Source organism: Anguilla anguilla, chromosome 19 (assembly GCF_013347855.1).
Source record: "Anguilla anguilla isolate fAngAng1 chromosome 19, fAngAng1.pri, whole genome shotgun sequence".
In the NCBI taxonomy this organism is placed as follows: domain Eukaryota; kingdom Metazoa; phylum Chordata; class Actinopteri; order Anguilliformes; family Anguillidae; genus Anguilla; species Anguilla anguilla.
In genome coordinates this window covers 4,632,986-4,648,261 of record NC_049219.1, presented here as the reverse complement: position 1 = coordinate 4,648,261, position 15,276 = coordinate 4,632,986, and the positions used below count along the sequence as shown (strand labels likewise).

The window sequence follows — 15,276 nt, the reverse complement described above, 5'->3', positions numbered from 1 at the left end:
GAAGCAAATCGCTACGCATGACAAGCAAACCAATAGACGCACAAATTACAAACCGATATGAATAAATAACAAACCAATAAATGCGTCAGTGACAAACCAGTATAAAACGTAAATGACAAACCGACAGATGCGACAATGAAAAGCCAATGCATATCATATCAAACCAATATATGTATGCCAAGCAACCAATAGGCTACATGTTTACACAATATGGATTATTTTTTTCCTAAACGGCGCCCCATGTATGTGTGTGTCTGTGTGTGTGTGTGTGTGTGAGTGAATGAGTGAGTGTGTGTGTGTGTGTGTGTGAGTGAGTGAGTGAGTGTGTGTGCGTGCGTGCATGCGTGCGTGCCCATCCTCATGCCATACTTGCACCCAATACAAAATGTAGGCTACCTAACGCACGGTCCATTTACCAAGGGCGGTTGAAAACATGAAAAAAAAATTTTTTTTAGAAGAAATGTTTATTTTAACAACTGATTACATGCCGAAAAAGTCTAATTTACAGCAGCAGGTATTCATTCACATCCAGTTCCACCGAGAGTGTCACAGGCGCGTGCCGAGTGGCCGGGTGAACACAGCCATGCTACCCGACAGACACCGTATTGCGTTGCGTTGAGAAGTCAAACAGCCATCCTCGGTTCGCTGTGGGAAAAGCACGATTGTATACTGTGCAGTATCAGTCCAAAAAGTGATGCACAACAAATTGGAATTGCATACCAAAAGATGCCATTGCTTAAGACTGTGCCTTTGAGGGAAAAAAAATATTTACACCTTTGAAACGGGTAAATGTGCTCTGCATTTGGAAGGGCATCTGTTCTTTTGTTTCGTTTACACACAACATTAATAGATACTAAATGATATAGAAAAACTAATGCACTAAAATAGCATTCACATGCAATTTGTACATTGTCTTACTTGTTGGACCATGACGGGATTTTGCTTATTCATTTATGTATTCACTTATTTATTTTCAAGAAATTCACAGCTACTTTTAAGGGAATATATTATCTTGCAAACAATACCAAATACATAGCAAATATTCACTTTTGTGCATTTGAAATTGACACACGAGTTTACGTTATCAAAGTGATGCAGAAAATGATGACCGATCTCAATTGCCTTTGGCTGTATATCCTTGGTGTTCAGCTCTTTTTAAGGGCTTCAGCATTAAAGGGTCAGGAAATAATTTTCACACTGTGAAATGTACAATGCATTTTTCCTTTAAATTCCCTCCAAAAATGTCTATGTCGAAGCAACAACCTAACCATCCGACTGGAAATGTGTGTGAGCAGGGTATACTTGTTCGTGAATGGCGATCGCGATACAGTCGTCCAAAACACCTGTAAGGACGTAAGAAGTTAGCGTTGCCCCTTACATAAGTTCCTTCTCCTTTAATGTACAGACACCATTGCTTCCGCACATTAGTTCACATATTATAGTATATTTTTGTATCATGGTGTTAGCGAAGCTGCGTGAAAGGACGCGGCTTTCAGCCCATGGAAAGTAGCAGCTCAGATGGCTGGCGGTGGCAAACTCGGAGCTGTGACCCTACATTAAGCTCTCGGCGCTTTTCTGCCATAATGCGATCTGCTCGGCATAATGACAGCCGGAGCATTTTACAGCCGGAGCATCACACACGTCCTCCTCGTCCCCCCAGTCATCCACTGAGGCCGAGTCGCGGGGAATGCACTCGACGCTAGCCGCTCTCAGCTGTGTAAATGCATTAGGTGTTTTTTTTTTGTTGTTTTTTTTTTTTTTTTTTAGATTAGTGGCATTAGATTACGACAACACGGTATGTGTTTGTGGGTAGCTATTTTGTCAGGAAGAAAGTGTAACTAATGTATTTGAAACATAAATTAAAAAATGTTAAAAAACCTCCCTTTTTCCTGCTATTTTGGAGTGGGGTAAATGCTACATTTTTTGTGTGAGCTATGAAGCTATAAAGAGTGGATCCAGTACTAGTTCATTTTGTCATATTATGTGAATGTTTTTCTGTAATTGTTTTTTTATAAAGAAACTGTGCTGTTTGTTACAAACTAATCTGTTTGCCCAAAAAATCAAAACAAAACAAAAAAATAAAAAATACGGAAGTGGCTACTGTGTTGGTTTGACAGTGCAAAACTGCATAATTGGTCCATCTCACTGACAGATATGTAACACATATTAATATTGTAGCTTTTAGTATTGATACTTGAGTGACAAAGCACTGTTATTATCTTTTCAATATGAGCCTTTCCACAAAACAATGAGGAATAAGTTACACAATGGTGTTTGGTTTGATAGATACAATAATGTATATACACACACAAATAACAGTATACTTTTCAAAGACAGATTACCAATATACATGTGTTGGGAACAACACGCTTGTGAATATACCGCAGAATTTTCTCAGAAAAGATAGAACATATCCAAAATAACTTAATAATTTGAACATTCTTTTTTTTTTTTTTGAGTGGCATGTGTAAGAATGTTGAAAGCTATGACCACACAAGGACGCAGTAGCCGTCTGACAAGGAAAGGAAATGCACAGTTAAAATACAAGTTAAACTCTTCCAGAAATTTCTTTTAGATAGAACTCTGTTGACGTAAAAAATAAAACATTCCTTTTTTTTTCTGAGTCTGAAGTTTGAGCAGCTGTTCCGACTCGGAAGAGCTTATTCCCATCAGGGACACAGATCCCCCCGCTCATCGCACCAACCAACCGCGTCTGGCCATCGCTTGTCCCGAGGGTAAGACCTCGGCAGAGAGCTCGGAATCGTCGGCTCTGAAACGCGGGACTGTGAGGGGGTAACAGCTCCGTGCCCGACGACAGCGACGTCTCATTACAAATACTGACGACGACGTTACGGATGTGGACGGGTTGCTTTTGTCAGGTTTGAAAGTCTTTGTTCCATGCTGCATAGAGCCTGTTTGGTGATATATACAAGGTTCAGGACTCAGGCCCTTCTTCTGACCGGGAGAAAGACGAGCACGCGGGACTTTGTTTAAAACTAGGGCGGCTGAACACCCGGATAAAATGGAACTCCCGCAGTGATTTTGGCCTCAGAGTCTCTCTCCGTCTCGCGACTACGCGACGCGCTTTTCCGATCGCGGAGGTCCACCTCGCCAGGTTCCGCTGCAGTGACTGGCATCTGTTCGGGCGATAGTGGGTTCGGGCGAACTCCTACCTTCAGTTAAAACAACCAAACGATGAACAAAACTAAACTAAAGTCCCCAAAGCAATGTCTGGTAGTCTATTTACATGGTCCGGTTGACGTTTTGTCTTCTAATGCTCCTTGAGGGAGGTTAGTCAGAAAAGGGGGGGGGGGGGGGCTGGGGTGTGGTTTCTGGTGGTGATGGTGGTGGTGAAGGGGGGCGCGCGGGGGTGGGGGTGGGGGGTCAAGTGTGATCGCGTCTTTACCGCCAATGCCATTGTAAACATCTTCAAACAAGCGAACCACTTTTTGGAACGGGAGCGTATCGCATTTGTTTCCAGTTGAGTTCTCTTTTCAGTCTGCTCGGAAGGAGTCCTGTCTTTCGGTGAGGGCGGGGGAGGGAGTGGGGGAAGGGGGGAGCGGGGAGGCGAGGGGGAGGTCAGACGCTCCTTGGCGCCCTCTCCAGCTCGTGGGTCCTCCTGTTCCGGCCCTTCTTGTTCTCCTGCAGGTGCTTCCACTTGTTGGCGTGCGCCTGGGCGGTCTGGACCCTTTGCCTTCGCTGCTTGCGCTCCCTCTTCCACACCTGCTCGCAGAACTCGTCCATGCTGTTCAGGTTGGGGTGGTTGATGAGGGACATGAAGTCCCTGTACCACAGCTTCTGCCCCGCCCCGCGCCCCCCTGCCTGGGCCTCCCTGGCCCGGCCTCCGCCGCCCCCCTCGCCCGCCTCCTCGTCCCTGTGCAGCAGCTCCTCCAGGTGCTCGGCGTCGATGACCTCCAGCGTGACCTTGAGCAGGGTCTGGATGAAGCCGTGCTCCACCGCGTGGCAGTAGTACTTGCCCGAGTCTTTCCTGTGGAGGCTGCGGATGAGCAGGCCTTGCTCCGTCCGCACGAACCTGTCCTCTGCCTTTATCTGCAATGCAGACGGTAAAGGGCAAAGGTCAGAGGTCAAACCAGGTCTCCACTCTGTGTATACACTGCTGTGGATTTGAGGCTCTGTGTTGTCGTTCAGATTATATTAAAATAAAGTTCTGGTTTATGTGTTGTGATCTGTAATTCATGATTCGACAGTGAGCCAGCTGAGCATATAATGATCCAGCCTGATTATCTAACCAAACGTGTGAAGGTCATTTACTTATGGTCATTTAGAATAACCACTCCTTGTGTTTTCAGCTGTTATAAATTCTTCTCTCGGTGTTAAATCCATTGAGTTAAAAAAATGCAATGGTCATAGTAAAGTAATGGAAAGACCCCTGTTGTGAATGTATGACTCACAGCTAAGATGCTGTCAGAAGTAGATTAATTTTCTGTTGACAACCAGACAAAAACATTCCCAACCATATCAAGAATGTGAAAAACAGGCCAGAAAAACAGAATCATGGACTCTGTACTTGAATTGAAGACCATCTATTGTACACCTGCTTATGAGTAGCTTCAGTGACTAGCTATGATCAGCCATTTTGATTATGGACCAGTCCACTGTCATGAGCTATACAGCTACAACCAGGGAGCACAAATGCTCAGTATTTAAACATTTTGGCTTACAGGTGCCGTAGACTCACTTCTGTAATTACATATCAAATCTTCATTTTTTTCCCCATCCATTATGGCTGTGACAGCTAAAGATTTAGCGATAAGTTAAACGAAATGCAAGATGTTCCGAAATGGTTAACAGGCCATTGTGGTGCACACCATCCATTACATTACATTACAGCCATTTAGCAGACGCTCTTATCCAGAGCGACTTACACAACTTTTACATAGCATTTTTTTACATTGTATCCATTTATACAGCTGGATATATACTGAAGCAATTTCGGTCAAGTACCTTGCTCAAGGGTACAACGACAGTGTCCTTACCCGGGAATCGAACCTGCGACCTTTCGGTTACAAGCCCAGTTCCTTACCCACTGTGCTACACTCCGTCCAGCTGCATAAATGGATGCAATGTAAACGCTGTGCCAAAGTTGTGTGAGTCATCCTGGATAAGAGCGTCTGATAAATGCCTGTAATGCAATGCGATGTGCACTCCAGTGCTGTGGACAGACTCAGTCGGTGAATGAGCCCCATTACGGCCAGCACAGGTGCCGGGGGGGGGGGGGGGGGGGGGGGTCAGAGCCGATCGTACCTCTTGCTTCCTCTCCTCGTTCTGCTTCTGGAGCTGCCAGTGCACCAGGGCGCGCTGGGACTTGGGGCTGCACTCCAGGAACGTGCTGCTGTTCTCCACGCCGTAGACGACCTTGTTCTCCACCAGGCCCTGGCCGTTCATGTCCTCTTATCGGGGAAAGAGAACAAAAAAAACAAACAAAAAAAAAACAAGACGTGTCGTGAGTGCATTGCTTCTCCTGTGGAAGCCTGGCTGGAGCGTGCCTGAGGACTGAAGACATCACGCAGGCAACACTGGTTCAGGACGAAATGTAAGGAAGCACATTCATACGTGTGAATTAAACAGACACTGCTCATTTTCTGTTGTTGTTGGCAAGGGTTATATCCTCCTGAGACCCAGCAGAAAAAAATATTTTCATTTTTTTTTTTGGATAATTTGCAAGTGTCTTGGTTGGCTCTCCATTTCACTATCTTGCTGCTAAAGCTTGATACGCACTACACTGCTTCCCACTGCACCACAGTTAACAGCCGTTCAAATCGAATCAGATGTATTCATATAGAGCATTTCACCAAAGGTCTACTACAAGCCAAACTGGCAGCAGACCCAAGCCTAAACTCACACAAAAGCTAGCCTAGGGGAACAGAGGCCTGGGAGACTCAACAGACGGAGCCCCTCCTCCTCTGGCAGGTTCAGGGAGTGACCAGCCAATCAGGACAAGTCTAAATCAGTCTCTAATCAGGCTGTTCATCCAAATAAGGCTGTTGCCAGGCAGTGGCATGTAAAAGGTGGTGAGCTGCTCGAGTGCAAGACAGCTGGTAGGTAGGTGGAAGTGTTGCAGGTAACAAACATCACTTAAGAATTAAGAGTTTAAGTGGGGAGTCAAGCAGCCTGTCACCACCCATCACCACGGTCCATACTGGATTGAGAAGTTCTGCCAATAACAGAATCTAACCACTAGAGGCATCAGAGAACAAAAAGTAAAGCAAAAAGTGAGAAGGGTATTACTAGCGCCAGGAGGAGCTCCAAAGGGGAGTGGTCTCACTCCAAAGGGGAGTGGCCTAGCTCCAAACGGGCGGAGTTTAGTCTAACCCTAACCTTTTCCCTAACCCTCTTGTTTGGATGTAGGCCACGCCTCTTTGGAGGCGGGGCTCTCCCGTTTGGAGGCAGCTCCAGGCCACAGAAGTACGTACTCGCAAGGCTTTGCTGCGACTACGAGCAGCGTCCGCCCGGTTCTAGCAAAGCGCGCAATTACCGTGGCGACGAGGAAGCCGCTCGCGCGCTCCCGCTTTGAACTGAACCCTTAACGATGGCGCTGAATGAAAGGAGAGCGCGCCATCCGGAACACAGCAGACTGCTCGCGTCCCTGAGGGATCCTAAAGACCATAATTAAAAGCAGATCAGAAAATAAACTGCGCAGCGCAGTCACACCGGGAACAGAGCTAATTGATTCTCTCGGCGGATCCCGTTTCCTTCGCCGCACAAGCTGACGCTCCGCTCCGGAGACGTTACGCGAGCGCCGGCAGGAAGCGTTTGCGAGATGTTCCGAAGGACGCGCCGGAACCGCGTCGTTTACCGACGCAAAATCCAGCCCCCCCAACGCAGTCCTTCCGCAGGACAGGGGACCGACCGAAGCGGCGCTGGGCCTTACCGTGATGCTGCAGGTCCGAGCACTGCGTCAGAGGGTCGCCGTTCCTGATGTCCTGGCGTCGGGTCCGCCTGCCGCGCACAAGAGGACAGGGGGAACGCCATTCATACTCAAGACCTCAAAGGCATACCATGCAGGATCTTTAGCCTTGCCAAGGCCCTGTGTTTACAATCAAAAAAGTCTCCTCCCCCGTCTTTAATCCCGCCCACTCACCCCGAGTACCTCACCTAAAGTAGCTAGCTGGATAGCTATAGAGGTAAAGCTAGTACAGGGAAATGAGCGGTCGTGAATGACAGTAAGAAAGCAGATTTGATTGTTGTTTAATTAATGCCATTATGTCAAATGCAACAGTGAAATCTGATCCCAAGCCACAGGCTCTGTACCCACACCCACCCTGCCGCACACAGAAAAGAGCGCCACGCCCAGAAACATCCCAAACACATTTTAGAATAACAAACACAGTTTAAGGTGCAGGAATTTGGGCGAAAGATTGCCATCATAGATATGCTTTAGAATGGTTATTTTATAATATCATTAAGATAAAAATTCTGCATAGTATGCCTTTATGCACATTACATTATGTGGGCACGACATGGATTGCAAAATCAAAACACCACGCTCCTCAAGACAGAATATTTTATGCAAACACATTTCATATACTCGTTTCTACTGACTACAGGAAGTAGTTTGCCGCTCATTCGCGCAGAGGGGCCAGTGCAGTAACGATGGTCTGTGCGCCGTGCCTTTCGAACCCAAGGTCAGCGGGCCTCCAGCGCCCGCGGCGCAGTTTGGCCTGGCTCGCGCGCTCCGCACCCTCAGCGGACCGGGGCGAAGGCTCGGGGACGCGATCGATAAACGGAACCGACGGCCGCCACCGCCGCCTTCCTTCAGAGGGCAGAGCGGCGAGCTCCGGCGAGCGCTGGATGAGGAGCGGCGGTCACGCCGAGCCAAAATCAATACCGCGACCCAGAATCCTCAGCAGTAACGCCACTTTTATGGAAATGCCCAACGTGCTTTCCTTGGTTTCACCTCCAGAAATACTACAGGGAGGTCTGCGGAGTGACGTTCACTGAAAGCACAATGCTCTTGGTACTGCTGGGTTTTTTTTAATACTGGCATGAGGCCAACAGCTACCGTTCCTCTTGTTTTCAGCGTCTTTTGGAAAGCTGGTGTAGGTCACTTGGATACTGAAAGCCTGCTAATGATAATCTCCAACCCTAACAAAGCAGGCTCCACTCAACAGAGAGACAACATAGAGAGAGAACACAGAGAGAATATAGAGAGTACATGGAGAGAACACAGAGAGAACACAGAGAGAACACAGAGACAACATAGAGAGAACACAGAGAGAACATAGAGAGAACACAGAGACAACATAGAGAGAACACAGAGACAACAGAGAGAACACAGAGACAACACAGAGAGAACACAAAGAGAACACAGAGAGAACACAGAGACAACATAGAGAGAACACAGAGAGAACATAGAGAGAACACTGAGAGAACATAGAGAGAACACAGAGAGAGCACAGAGAGAGCACAGAGGCAACATAGAGAGAACATAGAGAGAACACAGAGAGAACACAGAGAGAACACAGAGAGAACATAGAGAGAACACGGAGAGAACACAGAGAGAACACAGAGAGAACACAGAGAGAACACAGAGTACACAGAGAGAACACAGAGAGAACACAGAGAGTACACAGAGAGAACACAGAGAGAACACGGAGAGAACACGGAGAGAACACAGAGAGAACACAGAGAGAACACAGAGAGAACACAGAGAGAACACGGAGAGAACACAGAGACAACACAGAGACAACACAGAGAGAACACAGAGAGAACACAGAGAGAACAAAGAGAGAACAGAGAGTATACAGAGAGTACACAGAGAAAACACAGAGAGAACACAGAGAGAACACAGAGAGAACACAGAGAGAACACGGAGAGAACACAGAGAGAACACAGAGAGAACACGGAGAGAACACGGAGAGAACACAGAGAGAACACAGAGAGAACACAGAGAGAACACAGAGAGAACATGGAGAGAACACGGAGAGAACACGGAGAGAACACGGAGAGAACACAGAGACAACACAGAGACAACACAGAGAGAACACAGAGAGAACACAGAGAGAACAAAGAGAGAACAGAGAGTATACAGAGAGTACACAGAGAAAACACAGAGAGAACACAGAGAGAACACAGAGAGAACACAGAGAGAACACAGAGATCTCACTGAGCTAGTGATACAGGCTGACGCTCTGTGGCCCGTGTGCGGAGTTAAGCCTGAGAGCTACTCAGGCTTAGGCTGAGAGCTGCACGTGAAGGGTTAAAGCGCTCTCTCTGAGTCTGTGCTCTGCTTCACTTCCCTGCAAACACCCCTCCATCTGCCCCGTGTGTGTGACGCTGGCCCGCTCGTCTGCTTCTCATTTCCTAGCTCAACAAAGCACATATTTGAGGAGGTTCTGGGCACCTTCCGCGGCCTCAGAGTAGCCTGTTCACAGAAGGGGGAGCAGGGTGGGGTGGGGTAGGATGGGATGGGATGGGACAGGGTGTATTGTGGAGGGGCAGGGCCAGGCAGGATGAATCATGACGGGACAGGGCAGGGTATGTCATGACAGAGTGGACATGTTGGGACAGGGCAGGGTATGTCATGACAGAGTGGACATGTTGGGACAGGGCAGGGTATGTCGTGACAGAGTGGACATGTTGGGACAGGGCAGGATATGTCATGACAGAGTATATATGTTAGGACAGGGCAAGGTATGTCATGACAGAGTGGACATGTTGGGGCAGGGCAGGGTCTGTCATGACAGAGTGGACATGTAGGGACAGGGCAGGGTATGTCATGAAAGAGTGGACATGTTGGAACAGGGCAGGGTATGTCATGACAGTGTGGACATGTTGGAGTAGGGCAAGGTATGTCATGGCAGAGTATACATGATAGGGTAGGGACTCCTACCTCTTGGCAGTGGGGAAGTAGCGGGAGCACTGGGTACCATCCCAGGCGCAGTAGGGGTCCCGCGCCAGGCAGCACTCAGCGCACGCCTTCCCGTACACATCACACCGGTGCAAAGGCATCTGGGATACACCGATGGCCGAGCCCAGGTACAGCTGTTGCTGTTGAAAGGAAAGGGAAAAGACACCCGCCAATCAATCCTCCTCTCCGCCTCCTCCACATGACAGCAGTTTCGACGATTTGAGCTTTGCTCACCAGCTACAAAACCAAAGCTTGGAGACAAAGCCCAAAAACTGGGAGTCAGCATCAGTTTTCAAAAATGCATCGCGCAGTGAAATGAATCACTGGGGTCTGAGGCACGCTCGCAGCCAAGCTAGCACTGTTTTATTAGGGTCATTTACTTTAACAAAGGCTTCTGCACACAGCCAGAGAAGCAGCGACTTTCACACTCCAGACATTTGTTCTGGCACGGCCTTGCGTGACGAGCGAGCCTCTTCTCTCAGCGCAACGCCCTGCCGATGGCCCACGGTCCAAAAAACCAAAAACACCTGGGACGCAAAGCCCCCCGGCTTAGCTTGATGTTCCTCCAGCTCTGAATCATCACTCACACTGGGGGGGTGGGGGGGGGAGGGCTATCTGGTGAACGCCCAGCCTGGAGACAGCACAGTCCCACTGAATTTATAAGCCCTAACGGGTCTTTGGCTGAGGATGAGTCCCCCCCCCCCCCCCCCCCCCCCCCCCAGCTTTACCCCATTTGAGCCCGTCTGGTGGGGGGCATTCTAGGGGGGGGGGGGGGGGGGGGGGCGAAATGTACATCTGGGGTGGGTCTGTGGATCCAGGACTGGCTCAGCACAGCTCAGTAAATCTGGGCGGAGTCCGTGCGGCCCCGCAGGACCAATAAGGCTCTTCCTGAGGCGTGACATCAGGACTACATCCTGGCTGGCAGGTATAAACCACAGCCACCAAGCGTTCTGTCTGCTGTAATTCCGTGGTGGAAAGGGTACAGGAAGCAGAGAAGAGTATTAAAATAGCTTTCAGTCACTCCCTGCCTCGATGCAGTGCTTTTTCCACAACAGACGGCTGCATCTGCTGTGGCTCGCAGCAGAAATCCGTAATTTGCATGTACACTGAGCTCTGAAGCGAGACTATTTGATTTCTGTTTTTCTGGGGCGATCGAGCATTGCGATTTACATTCAATCATTTTCACTCAACGAAGGGCTGTTACTACTTATCTCTACTCACCTGCTCTAAAGCAGCCTGATAGGTTCATCGGTGAACCACTGCATCAGGGAAACACTGACCAATAAGAAAAGTATTTGGACTTGACCTTTGACCTTGTACAATGTATAACTGTCATAATTTCAGTTCTTGTCTGCAACGTACAGTGGAGGAAATATAAAACCATGTAAAGCGGTTTAATGCCAGGAGCCCTGAGACTTACCTGCTTGGTGGAAATGTCCATAGCGGTGATGGCGGTGGGTTCCTGGAAGGAGAGACACAGGGGTGAAGTGGCAGTAGGGATGGGGAGGGTGGGGGTTAGTCTGAACCCCTCCCCTCTGTGCTGGCACAAGGCGGTCTGAACCCCTCCCCTCTGAACCCTTCCCCTCTGAGCCCCTCCCCTCTGAACCCCTCCCCTCCGAAGCCCTCCTCTCTGAGCCCCTCCCCTCTAAACCCCTCCCCTCTAAACCCCTCCCCTCTGAGCCCCTCCCCCCTGTGCTGCCACGAGGCGGTGGTGCTGGGGGTAGTCCTAACCTCAGCCGCTCGCTGGAAGGTGCGCACCCCAGCTCAGCGCTTAGCGGGAGGGAGAAGCGCTTCCTACGCGTCCGCGCTACCATACTTCCCACCCGCCGCTCCGCTGGCCACGCCCCTACAGGCCACACCCCCACAGGCCACACCCTGCAGGTCATGCCCCTGCCGGCCACACCCCCGCAGACCACGCCCCTGCAGGCCACCACGCCTCCACAGGTCATGCCCCCGCAGGTCACGCCCCCGCAGGCCACACCCCCGCAGGACACGCCTCGCAGGTCACGCATTATGTCTGGGGTTAACTGCAGGCGCCTGAGATGAAGGTCATATACTTACTTTAAACACGCTAAGCCAGGACTGCCCGACCCAGCTCCTACCGAGATCTACCGTCCTGCTGGTTTTCACTCCACCCCTAATTTGACACACCTGGCTCTACTAATTAGCAGCTCAGTGAGAACTCTAGCTGTCGAATGAGCCGTGCTTACTTAGAGCTGGAGTGAAAGCCTACAGGTTGGGCAGCCCTGCTTCAAGTCCTTGACACTCTTTAAACACTTGAACTCTTTTTATTAGAGACAATTTTTTAAAATAACAACATTTTTTACCAGTATTAATAACAAAATACTCTACTTTCTCTACTCTAAACTTCTTTCTGTGATTACACAGCTTGATTAGTCACATGATTCATATTCACACATTCACAGGGCTTCCGCAGGACCTGGTATCTGAAGAGTTAAAGTATTTCACATAATTTATTTAACCCCTTTTTTATATTACAATTTATTTCAATTCAGTAATTTAGCTGCTATTGTATGCCCGTGGAGCTGCTCTTCTGTAGGAGTAGCCATCTGCCATTTTGAAACACTCCAGAAAATCAGTTTGTTAACCGCAAAGATAGCTCTCCTGATGTTTTATAAAATAGCAATAATTTGACCCAGGTTTGTTTATATCACAGTGTTGCTGGTCCCTACAGCCCTTGATTAAGCTACTGCATTACCTTACTGGTCTGTATCTGACACACAGAACAATAACTCTTTATACTAAATGTATGCAATGCATAGTACACTTAAATGTCAATGCAATATACTGCAATATACTACAAATAAGTGCATTTACTGTAAAGAAATACATATATTTAAGTGGCAGAGATTTGTATATTTCTATAACGATTGCGATATGTTTATGCAATATTTTATATTTTCTGAATATTCAATTTATGTAAGGGCAGTTCACAGTTGAGTCAGTTTATGATATCATAATTACATCTTTAAAAGTGCATTACTTCATCAGTAGGTTGTCTTTAAATAATTACTGTACTTACTGTATCGAGCTGAGTCATGTTAATTAGTCATAAATATATTTTTAGGACAAATTTTGACTTGATGACAGTCTTGTGTATACTCAGCAGTCTTGTAACCTGAAGGTCGTAGGTTCGATTCCCAGGTAGAACACTGCCGTGGTACCCTTGAGCAAGGTACTTAACCTGCATTGCTTCAGTATATATCCTGCTGTATAAATGGATGCAATGTACATGCTAAATTGTGTAAGTCGCTCTGGATAAGAGTGTCTGTTAAATGCCTGTAATGTAATGTAATGGAATGAGTATGTATAGTGGTGGTTTGAAATACACATACCCTGAACACAGTCATCTCCTCCAGGAGCACCTCCTCCAGGTCGTGCCACGACTCCCGAGGAATGGACACCACCTTCAGAACCGTCCCCACGTCTTCAAGAGAACCAAACACAGCACTGTCACTCAAAGCAACTGTCCCCAAATCTTCCCCCGTCTTCAAAAGAGAACCAAACACAGCCCTGTCACTCAAAGCAACTGTCCCCACGTCTTCAAGAGAACCAAACACAACCCCGTCACTCAAAGCAACTGTCCCCACATCTTCCCCCGTCTTCAAAAGAGAACCAAACACAGCCCTGTCACTCAAAGCAACTGTCCCCACGTCTTCAAGAGAACCAAACACAACCCCGTCACTCAAAGCAACTGTCCCCACATCTTCCCCCGTCTTCAAAAGAGAACTAAATACAACTGTGTCACTCAAAGCAACTGTCCCCACATCTTCTCCCGTCTTCAAAAGAGAACCAAACACAGCCCTGTCACTCAAAGCAACTGTCCCCACATCTTCTCCCGTCTTCAAAAGAGAACCAAACACAGCCCTGTCACTCAAAGCAACTGTCCCCACATCTTCTCCCGTCTTCAAAAGAGAACCAAACACAGCCCTGTCACTCAAAGCAAGCCAACAAAGTGCGCTTTGGTATCAAACGTTGGTCTGCGTGCTTAGCGTTGTGTTATGAATTATTTATCCATGCTGTTTTCTATATCCTGGATCAGACATCCACTGTAAAAGAGATTCTTTTCTTTTCAATGTGCTAGTCTGGTTCTCTTAGATCTGGGCTGCCCAACCCTGTTCCTGGAGATCTAGCGACCTGTAGGTTTTCAATCCAGCTCTAACAAAGCACATGTCATTGAATAGCTAGAGTAAATAGTAGAATCAGGTGTGCCAAATTAGGGTTGGAGTGAAAACCTGCAGGACAGTAGATCTCCAGGAACAGGGCTGGGGAGCCAGGCCTTGGATGAATGTCAAAGCAGGAAAAAGGCCACTGATGTATATTTAAGGCTTTGAGTCCTTGCCATTCCAGCAGTTGTTTTTGACCTACGGCAGGGGACGCACCCGTTCCAATGAACATGACGTCATACTGGCCGTCCTCCGCCTCCACCCTGTCCACCACTATCTGGGAGAACTGGTACTCCACGTCCGTCTTGACGACGATCGGCCGGTTGTTCACGGGGTTGACGGGGTTGAACATGGCCGGGTGCCCCCTCGCAAAGGTGATGACGTCGTCCGGGAGATCCTTCGTCGAATCGAATCCGCCGAACGTTTTGCTCGGACACTGAGAAGCCAGCAAAGAAGCATTTGTTTATTAAGACTGACTCCACCAATCATGACAGAGAAATGCCACTGAAGCATTTGATTAACTCTGCCTCCACCAATCACGACAGAGAAATGCCACTGAAGCATTTTATTAACCCTACCTCCACCAATCACGACACAGAAATGCCACTGAAGCATTATATTAACCCTACCTCCACCAATCACGACAGAGAATTGCCATTGCACCAACAAAATCATAATATATGAACATAACACATTCGGACGTTCCCACATTTATATTATGGCTGAACGGAAACCACCGGTAACAACTTTTTTCATCTCAAAACAGCAGTTAACTCATGAACGGTTGCTCATAATTATGAGAGAGAAGTTCAGAGATAACGCTAATTAAAAAAAGCTTTCTTGACTCAGACTAATCTCATTTTACTTTATCTCACATAAATAAAATTAAAAAACAATGAAAAAGACAGACTTCCTTGGAGAGAACACTCGAGGTGAATGTGAAGGACAGTTTTAGGCTGTTCTCCTGTATGAGGTGAGAGGGAGCGGTACTGACCGTGCCGGGGCGGGGGTAGGGCACCCTGGCCTGGAAGGGCACCCACTGGTAGTTGGGCCCGTCCCTGTGGGCGTAGGGGCCCAGGAACACCCTCCTGACGTCGGCCATGCTGTACACACACACCGCCGAGCCCTTGAAGATGTTGCTGCGGACGGAGAGGAACGTGAGCCAGGCTCTGTTAGATTAACCACCCGATTAACCGCCCAATAAACCACCCGATAATC

General features: G+C 48.1%; 1 protein-coding gene across 1 annotated transcript in view; it reads right to left on the bottom strand.

The window, feature by feature from the left end:
* Positions 1 to 3,370: 3,370 nt before the first annotated feature.
* The window catches only part of LOC118219128 (semaphorin-3A-like), a 47,504-nt gene continuing 35,598 nt past the window's right edge, over positions 3,371 to 15,276 (bottom strand). The window contains exons 10-17 of the mRNA XM_035402044.1: positions 15,053 to 15,197; positions 14,275 to 14,494; positions 13,228 to 13,319; positions 11,292 to 11,333; positions 9,854 to 10,011; positions 6,893 to 6,960; positions 5,266 to 5,411; positions 3,371 to 4,050 (exon numbers count right to left, since the gene is read on the bottom strand). Of these exons, the coding sequence (XP_035257935.1) occupies positions 3,580 to 4,050; positions 5,266 to 5,411; positions 6,893 to 6,960; positions 9,854 to 10,011; positions 11,292 to 11,333; positions 13,228 to 13,319; positions 14,275 to 14,494; positions 15,053 to 15,197 (1,342 nt within the window). The 3' untranslated portion in view covers positions 3,371 to 3,579. The remainder of the gene's footprint in view (positions 4,051 to 5,265; positions 5,412 to 6,892; positions 6,961 to 9,853; positions 10,012 to 11,291; positions 11,334 to 13,227; positions 13,320 to 14,274; positions 14,495 to 15,052; positions 15,198 to 15,276) is intronic.